This window comes from Ranitomeya variabilis, chromosome 4 (assembly GCF_051348905.1).
Source record: "Ranitomeya variabilis isolate aRanVar5 chromosome 4, aRanVar5.hap1, whole genome shotgun sequence".
NCBI lineage: Eukaryota > Metazoa > Chordata > Amphibia > Anura > Dendrobatidae > Ranitomeya > Ranitomeya variabilis.
In genome coordinates, this window is record NC_135235.1 from 202088657 (window position 1) to 202110878 (window position 22222).

General features: G+C 38.0%; 1 protein-coding gene across 1 annotated transcript in view; it reads right to left on the reverse strand.

Moving 5' to 3' along the window:
* LOC143770229 (uncharacterized) overlaps positions 1 to 22222 on the reverse strand; it is a 263961-nt gene that overhangs the window by 118347 nt on the left and 123392 nt on the right. The window contains exons 35-68 of the mRNA XM_077259650.1: positions 21792 to 21917; positions 21308 to 21433; positions 20832 to 20957; positions 20348 to 20473; positions 19066 to 19149; positions 17311 to 17433; positions 15912 to 16119; positions 14299 to 14348; positions 13604 to 13758; positions 13382 to 13508; positions 13070 to 13244; positions 11507 to 11607; positions 10645 to 10869; positions 10115 to 10289; positions 9604 to 9681; positions 8832 to 8881; positions 8593 to 8737; positions 6437 to 6547; positions 6053 to 6194; positions 5719 to 5862; positions 5417 to 5554; positions 5183 to 5284; positions 4987 to 5097; positions 4603 to 4759; positions 4487 to 4513; positions 4227 to 4382; positions 3825 to 4100; positions 3623 to 3740; positions 3266 to 3345; positions 2747 to 2814; positions 2533 to 2635; positions 2373 to 2407; positions 1229 to 1331; positions 1064 to 1101 (exon numbers count right to left, since the gene is read on the reverse strand). Coding sequence (XP_077115765.1) covers positions 1064 to 1101; positions 1229 to 1331; positions 2373 to 2407; positions 2533 to 2635; positions 2747 to 2814; positions 3266 to 3345; positions 3623 to 3740; positions 3825 to 4100; positions 4227 to 4382; positions 4487 to 4513; positions 4603 to 4759; positions 4987 to 5097; positions 5183 to 5284; positions 5417 to 5554; positions 5719 to 5862; positions 6053 to 6194; positions 6437 to 6547; positions 8593 to 8737; positions 8832 to 8881; positions 9604 to 9681; positions 10115 to 10289; positions 10645 to 10869; positions 11507 to 11607; positions 13070 to 13244; positions 13382 to 13508; positions 13604 to 13758; positions 14299 to 14348; positions 15912 to 16119; positions 17311 to 17433; positions 19066 to 19149; positions 20348 to 20473; positions 20832 to 20957; positions 21308 to 21433; positions 21792 to 21917 — 4109 coding nt within the window. The remainder of the gene's footprint in view (positions 1 to 1063; positions 1102 to 1228; positions 1332 to 2372; positions 2408 to 2532; positions 2636 to 2746; positions 2815 to 3265; positions 3346 to 3622; positions 3741 to 3824; positions 4101 to 4226; positions 4383 to 4486; positions 4514 to 4602; positions 4760 to 4986; positions 5098 to 5182; positions 5285 to 5416; positions 5555 to 5718; positions 5863 to 6052; positions 6195 to 6436; positions 6548 to 8592; positions 8738 to 8831; positions 8882 to 9603; positions 9682 to 10114; positions 10290 to 10644; positions 10870 to 11506; positions 11608 to 13069; positions 13245 to 13381; positions 13509 to 13603; positions 13759 to 14298; positions 14349 to 15911; positions 16120 to 17310; positions 17434 to 19065; positions 19150 to 20347; positions 20474 to 20831; positions 20958 to 21307; positions 21434 to 21791; positions 21918 to 22222) is intronic.

Genomic DNA, 22222 nt, shown 5'->3' on the forward strand with positions numbered 1-22222 from the left:
ATGTTATAGAAAAAATAATTATTTTTGCATCGCTTTATTCTGAGGACTGTAACTTTTTTATTTTTTCGCTGATGATGCTGTATGGTGGCACGTTTTTTGCGGGACAGTATGACGTTTTCAGCCATACCATGGTTATGTCTTTTTGATCACGTGTTATTCCACTTTTTGTTCGGCGGTATGATAATAAAGCGTTGCTTTTTGCCTCTTTTTTTTATGGCGTTCATTGAAGGGGTTAACTAGTGGGACAGTTTTATAGGTGGGGTCGTTATGGACGCGTTGATACTAAATATGTGCACTTTTATTTTTTTTTTATTATTTAGACAAGGAAGTGTATTTTATGGGAACAATATTTTTTTCCTGTATTTAGGAATTTTTTTTATTTATTTTTTTTACAGATCTAAATATTTTTTTTTTACTTTATAACGTTGTCCCAGGGGGTGTCATCACACTATAGGGTCAGATCGTTGATCTGACACTTTGCACAGCACTGTGTCAGATCAGTGATCTGACAAGCAGGGCTGCAGGCTTACCAGCGCCTGCTTTGAGCAGGCACTGGTAAGCCACCTGCCTGCAGGACCCAGAAGTAGCCCCGTGGCCATTTTGGATCCGGGACCTGCAGGAAGGAGACACTCGGTACAAGGTGAGCACATCGCCTTGTCCCGAGGGTCTCAGGGAAGCCCCCTCCCTGTGTGATGCTTCCCGATTCCCCCGGAACGCTGCAATCACGTTTGATCGCAGTGTTCCAGGGGTTAATGTACGAGGAGTGGTCCGTGACAGCTCCTGGCACATAGTGCCTGATGTCAGCTGCGATAGTCAGCTGACACCCGGCCGTGATCGGCCACACTCCCCCGTGAGCGCAGCCGATTGCATATGACATACTATCCCGTCACTGTGAATTAAATCCCAGGTCACCTCGAAGGGATAATACGTCATATGGGATTAAGGGGTTAATGACCTGTGGGAAAATGTCAACATTAATTTCTTTTCTTTTCTTAAAAAAGGTTAAAAATATGAAGAAATATTATAAATGATGAATTTCAATAAACATAATATATGTTCTTACCTCGGTAGGAGGTGCTGTGGTGGCTGGAGAAAGGATTGCTGTAAAGGCATAATCATAATTAACTCATTGCTCATTAATTTGTATTACAATGATTATGTAATGTACAAATCTGAAATCATTTGGGAAATCAATGACAATAACATACAGCTCTTATAGTATACTTACGAAAGCATTGATATTTTGGGCAGCAGGGGTCTGAGGAATCGACTTGTTGAGGATATTCTCCATCGGCACATGTTTCTATGCTGCAGACAACGTTGCTACATGCCTACATTGGAGCAAGATGAACATGATGTCAGATAATCCGATGTATATCATCTATAAGCTCAGAAAGAAACGTGTAGTCTCCACACGTGATGATGACCCATATTATTAATTTTACCTCTGTTGTTGTTGAAACTGGGCTGATTGGTATCAAATGTGTAGTAGCCAAGGCTGGGTACTGCATATCTGGCCTCTATTCAACCCAAGAGGAGGTAGATGTGCGGTACTCGGTCACGCCAATCACACAGTTCACAGAGCTGTGCTGTGCAGCTCCGCAACTACGCATTTCCAGTTGCTGTTGCTATCGGGTACAGTTAATCGACGGTGGTGCCGGATTTTACACCCCCACCAATCAGATGCTGAGAGACTGATCCAGAAGGATAGGCCATCAACATAAAAGCATAATTACAGAGGAATGCTTTTGTAATTTGGATATACATATAGTATTATGTGTAAAAGTAATACAAAGAAAACAGATGCAAAATACAAACCTTCTCATGTAAGAGATTCCCTGCCTAGAAAATCCGGAGACTGGAGAGTATACAAGAAGTGGCGCAATTTGAAGCTCTTGGGACCCATGGAGAGTCACCATGTGGGTGCCCAACTATCACAGGTTTATAAAAGCATCAGTCTTTTCCGATGGGATAGATGGTCATTTTGGGACTCCCTAGACTCATGGTCTCCAGGTCTACTGCAACCCCTGCATGCCAATGGTGACAAGGGACCTTGCCTGATAAGCTTTTATCAAGTATATAGTGTTACTTCCGTGACCCATCTAGACCTCCAACAGTACAGGAGAGCTGTGATCTTTCATTGAATTTCACACCCTCAAATGAATTTGAAATGACTCTGCTGACCATGACTCAGTCTAAACAGCAGCAATAAAAGTGAGCTGCTAAAAACAGAAAACGTCAAAAATGTCAATAACATTTTTGTTTGTTTAATACCCTGTCAGAAATTGTCAACATTTATTTATATTCTTTTTACAAAGAAATGTAAAAAAAATAAAGAAATATTATAAATGATGAATAATATATGTTTTTACCTCGGTAGGAGGTCCTGTGGTGATTGGAGGAATTGCTGTAAAGACATAATGAGAATTAACTCATTGTTAATTTTTATTTAATGCTTATGTAATGTACAAATCTGAAATCTTTTCGGAAATCAATGACAAATAACACATACAACCCTAATTGTATACTTACGAATGCAGACATATTTTGGGCAGCAGGGGTCTGATGACGGGACTTCTTGAAGATATTGTCCATCGGCACATGAATCTATTTTGCAGATAACATTGCGACATGCCTACATTGGAGTAGAATAAACATAATGTAAGATAATCCGATGTATATCATCTATAATCTCAGAAAGAAATGTGTAGTCTCCACATGTGATGACCCATATTATTAATTTTACCTCTGTTGTTGTTAAAACTGGGCTTGTTAGTATCGGTGTTGGAGAAGGCCCAACTGGTGGAGTAACACCTGAAAAAAAATCATTAACGTCATTAAACCTATAGATACTTTAAGAGGTTGTTCAGTTAAAATACGTTATCACTGATCTCATAGATAACTTGTTGATTGGTGGCAGTCTGACGGCTCGGACGAAGAACTTTTATCCACGTTAGAATGAAGCAGCAGTGCGAATTTACGGTTCGTACTTCATTCATTCTCTATGGGGTCTCCGAGCTGCAATTGACTTTTTTTCATCAATCCCTTAGAGAATGAAAGTAGGAATGGTCGGGCTTTGAACTCCGTGCCATTTTGCAAAATGAATAAAGCTTCCCAGTTCTGTTGATCGGTGTGGATCCCAGTGATCCAGCACCCAACAATCAGCAAGTTATCACCTGCAAATTGGTGATACCTTGCTTTCCCTGGATGACAATTTTAAGTATTCCGATGTTTTTAAAGAAAAAATAGACACAAAGTAACTTACAATCTTCAATTTGAACACAACGATGAGTAACTTCATCAAAGACCATTCCTGGGGCACAAATTGGGTAGCAACCTTCAACCCTAAGACAACAGCAAGTTTAACAGTGAGATATGATCTGACCATGCAAAAACTAGAGAATATTGCTAGACAAATTGCAAGGCTGTTGGTTATGGCCTGTTAAATAGGAACAGAATATAACTAATTGACAAACTAGAACCCAAATCTCTTCATTCTTTAATTTTCCTTTCAATTAAAATATTATTATAAAAAACAGCAATTCAATATTTTAGTGCCAATAGTTCACAAAAGACTGGTTCTGCACTATTTTTCATATGGTATGGTTTAGAGAAAACTTACTTGAGAGTCAATGTGCACTTTGTACCAAGGGGATCTTGACATGTTGCGATGCATGGGCTTCCACAAGATCTGTATTTCCAGGTGCAGATTGAGAAAGAAGGCAAGCCAAAGCTTTCCTCTGAAAATTAATCATCAGTGTTTAGGTCTCAGATTACGGAAAATGGTATTGAAAGACATTCGAGCTGAATCTATTGGGTCTTACCGATCAGTTTGAAGTTCATCTGAAGCATATTTACTGATTTAACTTTTGACATGACTAGTGCTTCACCATAGATGGATAGATACAGTCCTCTTGAAGTATAAGATTCCAGAGCATCGTAGCCTGTCACCCAGCGGTCCGATCTCAAAATAAAAGTGGCTCTTTTTCGGAAATCTACACTTGGTTGCCACTTTCTCAGGCTCAAAGTTTCATCATCATTCTGAACTATGAAATAGTTGAGGTGTTTTGCAGACTCCAAAGAGATCAGCTTTCTACCATCTACACCAAGAAGCCAAAAAGTATTTTAAGTTAGCTACTCAAGGTGTAAATTAGACTTTGTGTGACTATAAAACACTGAGATTATGTGAAATTTACATAAAAGTTTGAAAATAAAAAAGTACGTACTCTGATGGTCTACATAAAGGCTTGGCGTCACCATGAAGCTTGCCTTCGAGTCTCCAGGAACATCAACGTTTTCCAGAGACACTGCATTATTATCGTAATCAGTCACTAAGGTCTTGCCATTCATCAATACGATGCGGTAAGGTCCTTCTCCACCATCTTAAGAAAAAAAAGTATTTACAATATTTATAAACATCAATTGAGATCATTTTAATTAAAGTCAACCAGTTTTGATGTCCAATAGCCAAACAGCTTGATCTTACCTCTGTTGTAATATTCGCAGGGAGATGCTGAAACAAACAAAACAAAGGGTGATTTAAAAGATGATTTAAAATTTTGAAGGGACATGACAATACAAAAATTTGGAAGACAGACTTACGGCATGTGTCAGGGCTTCTCCAATCAATGGTGATTCCTTTGCGGCAACAGGCTCGGGCATAAGCTGCCAGCGCAGTGCAGTAGCAAAGACAGCTTTCACCCTCTCTGCATGCTTCAGTCTCCTCAACACAAGCTACATAATAAGGATCCACATTCACCTTTGAGAAAAAAACATAATCAGAATAAACATCTGATATTACTTTGTTTTTTAGACTATTTTATTCTTAACGCAAAATTCATCATTTGTGTTATTTACTCTACATGTCTATCTGTCTCCAACATGTTTTTCTGCTGAATGTTCCTTAGTAATATTATAATTTCTCCAAAATACCTTGAAAATCTAAAATTTGTACATGCAAAAATGGAAGTCAAGAACAAGTCTTACCACTGTGTGGCACTCAGAAAATTCGTCACCCTTAAGCAGGCTGCATCTTGTCTCCACAAACTTCTTCTGGTTATCAGATGGAGGAGGTAGGGTTGACTGTTGGTCTGGACACTGTTCAAAAGTAGAAAAGTGTAATTCAAATACATGTACATATGTTTTTTTCTGAGAATATGTACAAAAATAAATGGTCACCTACCACCTCAGTCAGGAACTGAGAAGCATACTGAGCCATATTGCTAATGGCAAGCTCAGAAGTAGTGGTTCCATCAGCATCACCGCACATTCCTTGAACTTTGCCCTTTATCCAAACAAAAGAGCTTGGTAAATATTATTGACTACACTCCATAGCTTCCATGAAAGCTTTCACAGTTTATTTTTTTTCTGGTTGTATCTACTATCTATTTTTTAACTTTCGTTAGTAGTGATGTACCTGTAGTTGTGGTGCCAGTTGAATGATAACATCTAGATGTTGGTCATAATACACAGTAAGACCTTCTAGGAAATAGACCACCTGATAGAATCCAGATCGGTAAGTTTTCAGTTGAGTCCTACTGCCTAATTCCTGTACCTGTAGATGAGAAACATCCAAAATTTGACTTACTGAAGGAATAAAGTTAAGGTTAAGTCACATGTGGTCATCTTTGTAATACTGATTCTATTTATACATGTCCCATGTAGAGACAAGCTAATCTTGCTGTACTTCTGAACCAGAAATCACTGTCTACGTCTTACCACTGTGGTATCAAATTCACTCAAAACTACGCTTGCTCCTCCAAAAACGATATTGATAGTTTTCGTAAGCAGAGCGCCTCCCATGACTTCATTTGGATCATTTTGCATGACAACCTTGAAGACTGGAGTTTCACCTTCGAGAGACTAGAAGGTAAAATGCAAGAACAATTTATGCATTTGAATCCATAACTTCATCCTTTTAAATAGTTTTAGGACTTTTAGATGATCATTAATATTTCTACAATTTACAATAAGGGAGGACATTATATCACATATATAAAACTCTTTAGGAAAGTTTATTTTCAGTCAATTTATGAATGTTTTTACAACTAACCTCAACTAGCACAATTGGACACTGTTTTGTGTCGAAAGACTTCCAGACGTTGTCAAAGAGGAAGAATTGAGCTCCACCATAAGCATTACACACTTTGTCGCATGTGTTATTTGTACATGAAAACTTGCCATTTTCACATGTGCTGTAATTACAACAAATATAAAATCATCAGTCGTAATATTTTTGAATACTTTATTTAGTGATTTACTTAGTTTTTTTAAATTATATTTACAGATTAGTTTTATTTATTAAAACCAGCTACTTGAGTGACCATTAACAACAGACATTATACAAATATATATGGTATATTTTTCTTAAAATGTTTGGAAATAACAATAAAGGTGAATAATATGTCTCACATGCTTAATATCTAAGGTGGCTTACCAAGTGTTGCAGTCTTTTGCTAGTGTTGCTCCTGGAACATAAATCTCATCTCCATGGATACAAGGGCATTGATTCAGTGGAACACAGTTTCCTTCACTGCTCCTCAGAAAACTAAAAAAAAATTGTAAAAGTGAGCATAGCACATTTGACACATTTTCCACATCCTCTAACAGTGTTGAAGTGTCAGCAAATTATACAAGTTTATTCTAAGAAATATATTAAAATTGCCCAATATCTGTTTTTACTAACAATCCTACCTATTTTTATTTTTACTTAAATGGATTTACCGTAGTTTCTGGAAAACCCCTTTCTTAAAAAAAAAAAAAAAACACATACTAGTAAATAGCTTTTCAGCACAAATCTGGCAGCTTAATCCCCAGCGATCAGTGGTTACTGCACCAATGATCTACAGACAACTGCACATTTCTTCTGCAGTGGCCACTACAGGAGAAATATGGTATTGCATACCTACATTTCAAATGAATAGAGGATTCTGAAATGCATAGTCACACTGATCCATCCAGATTGGAAGCTACTCCATGGAGTGACTCCCTCATTCCCTCTACTAGAGAGGCATCTCAAACAATGAACCTTACTCTATGGCAGTGTTCCTCAACTCCACTCCTCAAGAGCCACCAACAGGTCATGTTTTCAGGATTTCCTTAGTATTTCACAGGTGATGGAATTATTGACTGTGAAGGTGATGCAATTATCACCTGGGCAATACTAAGGAAATCTTGAAAACATGACCTGTTGGTGGCTCTTGAAGACCGGAGTTGGGAAACACTGCTCTATGATGTACTTATACCTTAACAGAACATATATACAAGGGTTGACCTTATAGGACAACCAACACATTTATGAATATAATCTTAAAAATAAGTTTATCCATCGTTCATGAGTCCATCACCATATATAGACCTTCTGTTAGGGGTCGAGTTTCCGCCTCTGCACATGGGGAATCTCGGTCCATCTCCGCTGCGGTCTCCCATTCTTCTACTGCCGCAGTGGAGCCTGCTCAGCAGAGACATCGGTCCCAGCATCTCACTCAGTCTGACTCTGTACAAAGAGTTACTGCTGCTTTCCCTGCTTCTTCCATTGAAGTCAGTGCTGGGCAGCGACGAGCAGACACTTCTGGGACTAAGTCCTGCTTTTCTCATTCTGAGCATGCCCAGAGTAAGATCTCTCAGTGGAGATCGAGGGTCACATGATCAGATACTGCAGCTTAGGCCATTGGTCCTTCAGGAAGGTCCTGTAGGTGCGCAGGCTCTGTAGCAGCCTCTCATTGGTCCTTCTAGGAAGGTCCTGTACGTGCTGCAACTATTTAAGGCTCGCATGGCCACACGGCCATGCGCTAGTATTGTTCTAAGTTATGTACTTTGCGCCAGTGTAGTCATGTATGATTGTGTTCAGGGACCCGGCTGAAATAAGCCCCTAGAATGCTGGCACCTCCGGCGAGGAGTTTGTGTGTTTGTGTATTCAGGGACCTGGCTGAAATAAGCCCCTAGAATGCTGGCACCTCCGGCTAGGAGTTTTGTGTGCATGCGTGACCACTGACTGCTCTCATTTGGGTAGTTAGCCTGTGCCACTGTGAAGTCTAACAGGGCGCAGTGCTTTGAGTTCACGGCTACTGTGTGAAGTAACAGATTAGCTCATACCGCCATATAGTTCCGCCGTTTGCTAGCAGCAGGTTCGCCTGCACGGTGGACCCCGGGCTGCAAACGCATCTATTATAATAAAATCTCTATATTCATTCGGTGCATTCCTCTAGCCCTAACACCTTCTAGATTTATATTAGTGGTGTTATATTGGACACAACCCTTAAGGCCCCCACACACAGACTAATCTCTGCCAAACTTGCCAATATCATCAGGTTCAGCTAATGCTCTAATGACTACATGAGACTCAACTCTCCCTAATAGATGATTTTGGGGAAGGAAAGGATGAATAATGTCCAATTTTAGCCTGTCGATCCTTTTGTTCTCTAATAGATAAACCACCGCCACAGATGTCTGGCTGCTACTTTCTGAGAGAGAACACAGGAGGGTGCGGCAGAGAGAGAGTTGGGTGACATAGGTACAAACTCAATGATCTGCCAAACTATCTTTTGTCCAACAGCTATCTAAAGGGTATGGAGTCTTAGGGCATTAACTTACCCAGATTTACAGACACATCCTGGAGTACACGCAAAGGAACATCCTGTGTCGAGTATAGCCAAGTTCATACAAGAGGCCTCACAAAGTTTTCCAGTGCTAAACTGACAATCTGCATATATTTCATTATCTGGACACTGTTCCGGCTCTGTCAAAATAACAAAATAAGAAGTAATCTCTGCTGATATCAGTTTTATAATGTGAGTGAAACCGTTACAAAATCAGGATTGCGCGTATCTTACCAGGTGGAGCTTCTTCTCTGTCACCGCATTGAGTTATTCTCTCACAAGGACTAAAACGCAAAACAAATAAGACATAAAAATTTCAACTAGTTTTCTTTTCTAATGAACAAGAGTATTTCTGAGTGTTAAAGTGGTTGTCAAAAAGAATAAAGTTATCACCTATCTACAGGATAAGCATAAAAATTCCATGATCTACTGATGGTTGGGTTCCTAGTGGTTGGACACCCACCAATCAGCTGGCTTTATAGTGGACAAACCCTTTAAGCTTCCATTGTCAAACATCTTAAATTGATATATAATAATGGACAGATATGATATGCACTTGTAATCTATGTTCAGGAAACGCTGCGTGTTTTACGCTGCGCAGAGCTGCAGCGTCAAACACACAGTGTCCAGATGTTACAGCATAGTGGAGGGGATTTTATCAAATCCCGTCTTCACTGTGCATGGTAACATGCACCCGGCGGCCCTGCGATTCCGGACATGCTGCACGTCTTTTAAGATTGCATGTCCGTTTACCTTGCGGCGGCGCTGTGCTGCCGCAAGGTAAAACACAGGGCCCTATGTGTGGGGTGCGATGATGTCGGATGTGTGCAATGAACAGATCCGGCATCATCGCGTCACAGAAGGGGCGGAGCTTAGGGCGGAGCGGGTTTGCCGCTCCATCCAAACCGCCGGCCATTCTGAATGTGGACATGTACCCTTATAGTGATGTTGCTAATACTTCCATCCCAAATACTCATGTAACCATGAAAGAAAATATATTCCGTACCATGTTTGTCCATCGGCTTGGGTAATAGTGTCCCCTAATTTGTACAGATGGTTATTGTTGTAGCAAGGGCAATAATCTCTGGAAGAAAGAAATATCTGACTGGTCAAACGCTATAAAAAAATGTGAATTAGTATGTAGGTGTATAAACATGTATGGTATAATTTCATCGATTTAGAAAGAAGTAGTCCTGCCTATCATCATCAAGTTCTCACTGATCCAAATAGTCAAAGGCAAAATATTTGCTCAAAATATTTTTTTACTATTTTAAAGTCATCAGAATTCGGGATGATTTCAGATCCACTAAAGATATTTGGATTAGTTCCCTGAATCAAATGATCAAACTACCCTTACAGAATGCTTTTGATAAAGAGTAGTCAATCAAGTCAATTGTTGAGTTCTGTTTACAAAAATTATTTTGCCATTGAGACAATTTGGAGGCGAAGTAGAAAAATTTGGACTTCTTCTTCTTCTAGAATCCAAAAATGACCACTTCTCGAATAAGTGTCCTTACCCTTTCACACATTCATCCAGAGAGGCATCATAGTAGAGGTGTGATGGGCAGATGCAAACTTCATTCAGTGGGATAGAAGATGTAATTTTCAGGAGTGTAGAAGTGTATTCAGCACAATCCTGTTGGGGTAATGAATCTTCCGTGATAGGAACCATACTTTCATTACAAACCGGACCTAAAAGTGGAAATGAACAGAGTTGATCAGGAGGCATTTTGTGTCCAAGACTATACACAGCTAGAAAATCGCCATGTCCCTTGGCATGTGAAGATGAGGAACTCAGAGCTGGTGAGATCATCCACAAGAGAGGAAGGTGAGGCAAACCTGAGCAACCCTTCTAATTTTTTTAATGGGTTCTGCTGTAAGCGAAAGCAATTTTAATGTAGCTTGAACCATAATCCCCCAAATGGCACATGGTGCACATTGCTAAATAACATAAGGTACAGATACTTATAAAACATGTTGAAATGGTTCCATTTTCTAAAATACAATAAAATAATAGATAAAGAAAAAGCGAAAAACAACAACTTACTGCAATCTGGAAATGAAGAACTAACTGGAACAAATATTCCTGCCCGGGCACAGCGATAAGCATAGTCTGCCAAAGCTGCACAAAGTCCTTCTTTGTCATTGAGATGGTAGACATTGCTGGAACAAGAAATCTTGTAGGAGTGGGTGTCAATCAGAAGTGCACAGTCTTCAAAGAGGGAATTATCCAAGGCATCAGAGCAAGCCCAGTCTGCATCTGCTTTTTGACCTGATGGACAAGAGAAATTGGTCAACTTCACGCAACTGACGAATAGTCTAAGTCAATTTAAAAAGACCTTCTTACCATCAAAATCAATTTCTCTATGATCTAGAACAATATCAAAGGCCAAATATTTTCTCAAAAAAACAATTTTGGCCAATTTTGTTTTATCAAAAAGAGGAAGGATTCCAGAACCACCAAGGGTTGTTGGATGGATATGTTCCCTGGATCAGATGACCAACTACATTAATAGAAAGGTATGGGAGCTGCACTTGGGATGTATGTAGATTGATTGTTCTTAATAAGAGAAACCAAATAATAATCCTGTAGAGATAATACCTTTATGGTTTGCAAAAACAAATAATGTTTCAAGATAATTTAGGTTTCTCCATAATTATTTTATTTTCATTAGCCATTAAAAGGTATATCTTCTAGAAATGGTGCGACTCGAAGTTCAAGATCCAACCAAGCAGTCAGTAATCAGTGACCGCTGAGCAGTAGTCCATCGAATCACCTCCTAGCTGCCTGCATCTATTGTTTGGCTAGATCCTTCCATTTAAGTTGTAAAGTGTCTATACCTAAAGTTTCCAACAGTTTTAAGAAGTTTAGGACATTTTTTCCACATTCTAGATTTGAATATGTTTACCAATATCTATGGGGTCTTTTGTATCTTCTAAACACTGATATTGTGTCTTCCAGGATTTGGTGAAGAAGCTGGATACAGTCTCAGTCATATCATTAGAGCTCCTGCAAGGCACAAAGAAAAAAAAAAATAGTTCCCACGTATTCAAATATTAAGTCCATATTGAATAAAAATGTTCTTTATTATTTCAGTACTCCCTTGGATTATCTGTAATACTTATTTGACTTTATGATCCATGATGTTCTTCCACCATTTACTTCTCTCTTAAAAGTATTATTACAGCTCTCAGTTATTATAAAATAAAATACTACATTTAAAGGAAGCTAACCTTAAAGAGTATCTGTCACCAGGTCATAGGAGGCCAGTTTTTGATCTTCTTATATTCCCTCAGCTCCTCTTAGTTTTTTGTTTGTTTGATTTTTGTAATTTCCTATACAGTTCAAGAGATATGGGTCTATTTATTTGCCAGACTCCTTATGATGCCCCCGGAAGAAGCTGAATTGCAAAACGTGCATCGGGGTGAAGAGGGGAACGTCTGATCTGTCCTGTTGGTGACTCCTTTTGGCCTTGAACCCAGGTAATGGTCTTCCCAGCTCATACTTACTAGTCACGTAACACGTATAGTTTACTATAACCCGGTCTATAGCTTTGCAAGCTGCATTTCCCTATATAGGGATCTCTTTCCTTATCCTGATAATTATAGAGTAACACCAGTAACCCATACTTCCATCATATACAATTATTTGTGTCTGTTTATATCTGTTCGGGATTACATTTCTGTTCCTCAGCCATATTCATTGTAAGTGTGGTTACTATTTTTATATTATCATATTAACATATAATTTTAATACTACACATTTAATATATATCACACCCTCCATACAGGATGTACGGACTATACCCTCCTATCGGACTCTGCTATTTTTGTTCATCTTGCATATTTTTCTGATTTTTGAATATTGTTTTTATCTTTTTATTAATAAAATATTGCATCATTAATGAATCTCTTCGTTCGTCTATATATCTATGTTAGTCCGAATTTGGGTTGAGTCCTTATCATCAAAGCCAGAATTACTATGACTGAAAACACCTCTATACACAGCAGAGAACCCAAGATGCACCAATCATAATAGTCGATGTCACATCTGACCCTGCTCCCCTTCCCTTCTCAAAGAATTTTGCACACATTCATTAGACACTTCAATACAAAATGCAGGGTTTGGGTCTGACCATTATAGCTATGTACATGTGTTGTTTCCTGAAACAACAGGAAGTGAGATTCTAAAACAGCCCCAGTGGATGGTAGGAAAATTGTAAGCTTTCTACTTTTTATTTTTAAATGTAAAATATGATATATAAAAGTTGATATGATATGTAAAAAAATGTCAAAAATATTAGAAAATTAACATTAACCCAATTTTAACGATAGGTATTTTTCTGATATTTGTTTCTCTGTAAAGTTATCAATCTTGTCTCGGGATATGTTGAGTGAGCAGCAAAAGTAAAGATAGCCACATCTGAGGAGTATAAGAATTTAATAACTAGATACTGGAAAAAAGACCATACCTGTAGTCATCATTTCGATTGTCATTATATGTACCACACAAGCCGGCAGTGTGGTCTTTGTAGCTCTGATCAAGGATAACATATAGGCGGTTACCAACCCAGTCATACTGAATACTAAGCAATGGGGTTGCAACATCCAAGAAGACAGAAGAACTTCTTAAAACAGTAATAGTGTCTAGAAAAAAAGATTTGTATATTAATTTTGAAGCTGACGCAATGGTAATGATATTACAATGCTTAAAAGACTCATCAAGCAAGGGAGCACTAAGGTCCTTCTATTCCATAAGAATGAAGATGGTTCTTTGCCCATACCTAAGATGGAATAAGGAAGATCTGCTTTTTCTCCTGCCGATTGGATTGTTCCATCGAATAGCAGTTTTATGGTGGCTTTTTGTGGCATGTAGATATTCACAGATTTAATACAAGTTGCATCTGGGTTCTAAAATAGAGGAGCAAAAAAGATTAGGGAAATAGGAATGCAAAATAAAGACTAGGAATTGTCTGATTAATACCCTATGGTCACGGAATACCTACATAATTGTCATAGCCCAATTCAGAACAGAGTTCATTGTCCAAGCTGATGATAAAGTCGGAGGTCTTGACCAACACGTAATCACAATTACCAGGAGACTCATACAATGTCCCATCAAAAGTGCGAATCATCTGTAAACCAATCACTGAACAGACCCCTAAAATACAGAAATGTACAAAACATCATACAATGTAAACATTTATATCACCTAGAGTTGAGCGAATTTTTCAATATTCGGCTCGGATTACGATCACCGGCGAATATTGTATTTGCAATATTTGCCAAACATAGCCGAACGCCGTTGGAGTCAATGGGAGAGGAAATGAGCGAATATGTGCGGAAACGATCATCAAGCATAATTTCAGCATGAATAGGGTACCAATATGGCACGAATATGGCAAAATCAGATTCGGCAATCGGTTTCTGAACATATTCGTTCATCTCTAAATCACAACCAAACAATACTTGATTGAGTACCTATGTAAAATACAGAATCCATGATCACATACATAGGTACACTGGACTTATGAAATATCTGTTGGCTACAATGAAGGAGTCGTAGGCTCTGCTAGTGCTGCCACTTAGTAAGAACACAAAATGAGTCTACTGGATTATATGATGTTCATGTATATATTCAAAGGTATAGTCTTCACAATGAAATATATTAACAATTATTATGAGTAAATAATAAAATTACCTGGGCAGCTCAGATTCTTCACACAGGTCAGAGAACCATCATCGCATGTACTAAAAAATTAAACCATTGCATAGGATATCATGAGTAAGGTTGAACATAATAACATGTCTATGAATTATAGAACAATAATTGATATCTTTATTAACCCCAAATAGCCAATAATACATGGCTTAATTCATCAAAACGGTAAGCGCTAATTGGAAATTAAAGTGAATCTGTCACAAGGTTTTATCCACCTAATAGTGTCATGGCAAAATGTGGAGAGAGATCCTGATGGCTAAAACCGCATGCTGCAAAAAAAAGCTCAATTGGTCTGCAAGCAGAGATTTCACATACTGTGCTTCAAAAGCAACAAATGTGACTAATATCTGGGCAATGCAGTGACAGTGTAAAATGGAAAAGAGTGGTAGAATCAGGGAAGCTCGGGGATGTTTACAAGGTATAGTATTTAACTCAATTTTTTCGATCAAGTGAAAGGTCCTCCTTAAACTGTTCAGCATGTGCCCCTAACAGCAGTGGGTGGAATCGCGATCCACCCATGGCTGTTAACATGTTAAATGCCGCTGTCAATCTCTGATTGACCGAAAGCGTGTCACAAACCCCTTGTCACATGACCGCAGGTCACTGATGGGTCGGCATGACAAGCCGGGTTCTACAGGAGACCCCTGTGGTTGTCATAGTCAGATAGCTATGAGTGCTGCCCATTGGTCAGCACTCATAGCAAGTGATCATTTTTAGCTACATACAGCAGGGCTGAAGCCTTGTTATGTGTAGCACAGGTGATCAGATGATCGCAGCTTCTAGTCTCCCAATGAGAATGTTTTTAAAAATATTTAAATTAAAAAAAATATATATATGAAAGCTTAAATCACCCCCCATTCACCCCATTTAAAATAAAACAATTTATTTCTGCAACATTTCAACATATAAAAATAATTAATCTGATCGGTAAATGGCATAACAAGAAAAAAAATCGAAACGCCAGAAATACTTTTTTGGGGGTTGCAATCAAAACATAGTATCTATACCAAAATGGTGTCAATAAAAACGTCAGCTCAGTGCGCAAAAAATAAGTCCTCACCCAGCCCAAGATCCTGACAAATGGAGACACTATGGGTGTTGGAAAATGATGCAATTTTTTTTTAACAAATTTTGGGGTTTTTTTTTTCACTGCTTAAATAAAAAAGAGCCTTTACATGTTTGGTATCTGTGAACTCATAATGACCTGTAAAATCATAATGGCAGGTCAATTTTAGCATTTGGTGACCATGGTAAAGAAACCCTCCAAAAAATGCACTTTTTTTGCAATTTTACCGCACTTGGAATTTGTTTCCCATTTTCTAGTACATTATATGGTAAAATCAATGGCGTTGAAAAGTAAAACTCATGCCACAAAACCCAAGCCCTCACATGGCCATTGACCAAGAGATAAAAAAGTTATGGCTCTGGGAAGTAGGTGAGAAAAAACAGAAATGCAAAAACAGAAAATGGCCCTAAGGTGAAAGGGTAAAGGGAACTATGCAGGGAAAAAATGAATATATAGCATTGTGGTTTGTGCATGAGCTTGGAGTTCTGAGTATATAGATATAAGAAAAAATGATAATGTAACATACCAGGTACTACAGGCAAGTTCTACAGTTTGTCCATGAAGCACAAAATTAGTGTTGAATGTGCAAGATTTTTCACTTGATAGAGGTGATTCAGTAACAAATACAGGATGCTCTGGCTCTTCGGGTGTCTCAGGCTGAACTGGTGACTCAGGTTCAGGGGTGTTCACTGGTACCTCAGGAGGCTCCACAGGTAGATTTGGTGTTACTGATCCTTCAAATAAGAAAATGAGAATTATGAGGACAACTTTGCTCCTTGTTTGGGGCACTTCACAATATTTGTCGCCATTAGGATAAGAACACATAAATTTAACAACGAGAATGTATTTCTAGTAGAAATCAATTCAAATCGACAAGTACAGGAAAGATAGATAAATCAACATATAAATAAAATGCATTCAAATGTTAAGATTTCTGGGCAGACTATTCTAAGACACTTCTCTTCGTGGCTTGTGCTGCATTGAACTTGCTGAATTGATTTGTTGTGGAGTTATTTACACCATCCCATTTAGGAAATCTTTATCATAGATATCGCTATGTGTTTTCTTGTGGTCCTAAGTGAGACTGGATGGACATTGTATACCATGCTATTCCCTGTCCCTACATTGGATTAGAGATCCGGGGTGTGTTCCGAGGGGTGTACATCCTACTACTACCTAATACGTAGGGTTGATACAGTGCCTACTGTAGATATCAAAAGAGGTTAAAGCCATGGTGGAACACTGCCACAGCAAAAGTGAGATGTAAAAAACTGTTAACAGAAAATGCAAAGTGCTGTGAAGAAGTATGCCAACACAAGAGGGTGACGAGGAATGGCTACAAGAAGTCACTAGCAGTAGCCGGAGAGAAGATTCGGGCAGAACTAAGAGAAGAGAAGAGGTAAAGTCAGCTGGATTCCTGAGAAGTCTGGTTAATAACAGCATGGTCTGTGATGTGAGACTCAAAGTATTTGGCTGACCAGTGAGACACCATTGCTGTACCGAACCCTGATGGACCTCATGCCCAAATTTGCAAGGCTTAGAGGGACTGCCCAGAGAATGGTTCCAGTATTTTGCTGTAAAACCAGAAGTGAGGAGAATGTTAAAACTCCTCAAAAAAAGATAAAAAATTTGCTGCTCTGTATCTGTACTCCAGTGCCAAGAGACTGAACCTATATTGCGCTACCGGCAAGATATTCTGCCTTCAAATGAGTTAACGCATTTACCGATTTATCATAGTCATGCCCAGTGTGACCATTGAAGGGGGCATGAAAGCTTCCAAAATGTCTTCTATTGTGCTTGTCATTTCTTAAATCCTAACTTTTTCTACATGGATCATAAATTCTGAATCTGACATTAGTTAGATGCAATATCCATAAAGCTCGAGAACTAACTCTCTACTGATTCTGTCAACCTTTCTCTATTACCTTGAAATAACAATTGTGCAGTCTGACGGATGATCATGGGCTGTACCGTGATTTCTGGATTATAAGTGGGAGCAGTCCCAAAGTCCAAGTCTATGTCTTCAAATGATGACGTTTCATTGTGTTCTTTTAAAGGTAAATTAAAATAGATTCAAGGGTGATAATATGTATTTCCATGGTATTTATAATGAAAGTTGTTTGGATACATCAAATCCACAAATCTTATCTACGGTAATAATAAAATCTGATAACAGCAAGAGGTTGATTTTGAACCTCTCTATTGTTTTGATAGGAAGGTTCTCAGTTTCCAAACTTTTATCTTTGTCCTTGTGCTACGAAAGTCTCTGTGACTTTGACCATTACGTATACATAGTAAAACATTGTTTAATGAGTATGAAGTGCAGTAAGAGAAGGTTAGTGGTTGTAATAGATGTATTGTATGTCATAGAGGTCGGGCGATAGGGTTGAGGAAGATATAGGCAGGGAGAACACCCAATAAGATACCATCGATGATAAATAATAGAGCTAGTCTTTATCTCTATCTTTGTATGCACTCTCCTCGTCACTAGCTCACCTCAACCCAATTAAACTAAAAAAAATAGCAATACGGTATTAGCTTCCTCACTGGTACATCTGTCGGACCTTAAAGTCTAGCATGAGAGTCATCAGATGGACTGTGGTTCAATTAATTGCAGAAAAAAAGGTTGTCCAGAAGTAGAAAATCATGGCTGTTTTCTTCTAAAAACAGAATCTGTTTATACAGTAGTGTGGGTTGTATTGTAGCTCAGCCACTTCCACATCAATGGGGCTGAACTACGATACCAGACACAATCTTTAGACAAGTGTGGAGCTTTTTGGAAGACAGCAGATATGTTTTTCTAATCCTGGACAACCTCTTTAAAGGGGCATTCTAATTTCAGTCATTATTGGCATGTCCAAAATAAATGTCATACGTTTCTGAGAGATTTTGATAGTAATGGTGGCTAACCAGGCAGCAACTATGGGGCCCTTAGATTGGAGGTGCCCAGTTCTGGTGCCATTTTTCACATCTGTCTTGCACATCATACCGAGTTGGGGGCATCACACGGAGTTAGGGGATACTGTAGAAACATTGAACTGTGTTGGGACATCATACTGTGTGAAGGGCACTGTGGGGAAACTATACTGTGTGCGTGAAAGAATGGACTGTGGTGGCAAATTATGCGAAGAGGCATCTTACCATAGAGGCATCATACAGTGTGTGGGGAGGGGGAGCATTTTTATTGGCATCATACTATGGCAGGTATACTATTTTTGTGTGCATGCTGCAATACATGTCCATCTCACTGTCTTTATAACTTTGGAAGTATGCCCTTTGTTGACCTTGTCTTTTTGCTGTAACCCTGATTAATCTTTTTTTCTTGGGGTGCCAAAATCAGACTGTAGTTATGGCACCATATGATTTCTTTGTACGACCTTGCCCATGGGTGATTAAAGCAATCTATTATGCTGTAGAAGGAGAGATCACAGTGTAGCCCTTTTCATTTACTAATACAGAAGTTGGGCAAAAAACTGACTTTCAAAGACATTTTTTTCCATAGAATATCTGAAATGGAAATAGTGCTTTAATTAAAATGCTCATAGGACCATGACCCTACAGATTAAATGATGTCCCACGCCACCTCAATGCAAGTTGGGTGGCAGCTTACTATGCCTTCTTTCTTCATCTTAGGAGATCATAACAATATTCAGATAGCAAATAATATAATGACACAATACCTTCGTGCTCCTCAGAGTTGTTTTCTTCTGATGATTCTGAGCTTCTTCCCTTTCCGTGTCCTCCATGTTCATGGCTAAATTTACCTACAAATTTGAAATGTCCTACATAAATTCAACAGTAATGAAGTCAGAATATAAAAATTAAAAAACAATTTATTGATTAACTTAAATATATTCACCATGAAGAAGTAAAAGTTATTTTTTACCTAGTTATAGTAATATTTCTCATACAATGTCTGGGGTTATGGATCCCTCATATTTTATCTCTGTGAAAGTCACTTGGTATTGTTATAGGTATGGAAAAGGACGTTGCTTCACCCTACCACATGTGTCCATTGTTGTCTAAAACCACCTTTATAGACTTTGCTGCTGCCTAGCATTACAGCTCAGCATGGTTTCTTTTCTGGTGAGGACATACAAAGGCTGGTAGTGTCCTTCACTAGTGCCTACACATGTACATGCATGCACACTAGAGATGAGTGAAACAGAATTTGGCAGATTTGCTAGAATTTGGCTTTGGATTTATTTCAATGTGCCCAGTTAGTGTTAAAAAGGTTGCTTATTATGTTCCGAGGCAGGGGTGGACACAAATCATTGGTGCAACCTGTGCAGCTGAACAGTGGCCCAAGAGGCAAGATGGGCCACTGCTTCCTCCAAAGCAGGTTGAATTATGCATTATAATGAGCTATTGGACTTCAAATGACCCATAAATTGTTCTTGCACAAGGGCCTCTTCAGTATTTGTCTACTCATCTTCTGAGGCTTCCTAACCACAAAGCGTAATAAACCAATGAGTCAGGAAGAAGGTTAAAAATACAAAGAAATATGCTCCCTTCATTCCTCACCTGTCCTTGCCACCATAACTCCCAGCTAGTTCTCTGTTGGCTTTATAAGGCTCTGTCTCCAACTTCGCATTCAGTCTTCCCTTCACTCTTCTTGATCTCATGGGGAAATGCACGTTATGACATAATGACGTCAAAATGTGCATGGAAGCATAGCGGTGCATCATGAAAGAGTGAAGAGGAGACCAGAGCCAGAGTGGGTGTCTAAGAAAACCAGCAGAGGACCAGTGTGGAACTACGGAGACAGGTACAGGTGTAAGGTGACTTGAGTATGATATATTTTTGTTTTCAAATCCTAGCTTACCACTGTTTTGTCAAGTGTACACAAATAGAATTCCCCAAAAATTGGATTTGCGAGAATTTGATCATTTTGGGAATTTCTAAAATATTTTCATTAGTCTACAATCAAATTGGTCATCCTCAATGGACACATATTATTACCATTCTTTTCTTCAGAACTGTTTTCTTCAGATGATCCCTTGTTTCCTCCCTTAATGTTAACATCAATCTTTCCATGTGCCCCTATGCTCCCATGTCCATGGCCAAATTTACCTCCAAACTTGATTCCTATATGAATGTAACAATAAATAATAAATCCATATATAAGACAAAGAAACCAATGACAAAACTACTTAGTAATATGTTATTGCTTTTAAATCCATTCACAGTCTGTATGAATCCAGCAAATAGTAGCCATCTGGCAGCCATTTTTCTGAGTTCACACAAATTGAAATACCCAGAATTCGGATTTTCAACAATTTGTAAATTTTGGGAATTTCTAAACAAATTTAATTAGTTTAGAATCAATTTTCTTATCCTTAATTCACACATTTGAATTTTACCCCCAAACTTGATTGCTATAAAAAATGTATATTTAAACAGTGAATCTAAATATAAAATATAGAAGCAAAAATAATATAATTACCCTTGTTTTCTTCAGAGCTTTTTTCTTCAGATGATCCCTTGTTTCCTCCCTTTATGTTAATATCAATCTTTCCATGTGCCCCTATGCTTCCATGTCCATGGCCAAATTTACTTCCAAACTTGATTCCTATACGAATGTAACCATAGATTAACCAATCCAAATATAAGACATAGAAACCAAAGTCACAACTAATTATTAATTTGTTATTGTTTTTAAATCCTTTCACAGTCTGTATGAATCCAGCAAATGGTAGCCATCTGGCAGCCATTTTTCTGGATTTACACAAATTCAAATACCCAGAATTCTGATTTACAAGAATTTGAACACTTTTGGAATTTCTAAACAAATGTAATTAATTTAGAAACAATTTGCTCATCCTTAAATCACACATCTGAATTTACCTCCAAACTTGATTCCTATAAAATAAAAATTGTGAATGTAAATAAAAAATATAGAAACAAAAATAATATAATTACCCTTGTTTTCTTCAGAACTTTTTTCTTCAGATGATCCATTGTTTCCTCCCTTTATGTTAATATCAATCTTTCCATGTTCCCTTACACTTCCATGTCCATGGCCAAATTTACCTCCAAACTTGATTCCTATACAAATGCAACAATAGATTAACAAATCCTAATATAAGACGTAGAAACCAAAACCACAATTAAGTAGTAATATGTTATTGTTTTTAAATCCCTTCACAGTCTGTATGAATCCAGCAAAAGGTAGCCATCTGGCATCCATTTTTCTGAGTGCACACAAATTGAAATATCCAGAATTCGAATTTGCTAGGATTTGCAAATGTTTTGAATTTCTAAACAAATTTAATTAGTTTAGAATCAATTTGCCCATCCTTAATTCACACATATGAATTTACTTCAAACTTGATTCCTATAAAAAAAATTATGTTAAAATAGTGAATCTAAATATAAAATATGGAAATAAAAGTACTATAATTACCCTTGTTTTCTTCGGAGCTTTTTTCTTCAGATGATCCATTGTTTCCTCCATTTATGTTAATATCAATTTTTCCATCTTGCTCTATGCTTCCATGTCCATGGCCAAATTTACCTCCAAACTTGATATCTATATGAATGTAACAATAAATTAGTGAATCCAAAAATAAGACATAGTAACCAAAACCACTACTAAGTAGTTGTATTCAACCCTGATATTGTGTACATTGTGACAATGAAAAAGTCACAAGAGGTATTATACCAGTACTCATTTATTGGCATCACTTCAAACTGCTGCTTTCCTCCATCGTACACACTCTAGTATAAAACCACCCCCAAAGATGGTGCCATTGCCAAGTATAAAACATCAGCATGTATGGTGGAAAAGATCCAGCTTCAGCAACATCTTTATTGGGGCCATTAAAAAAATGGCAT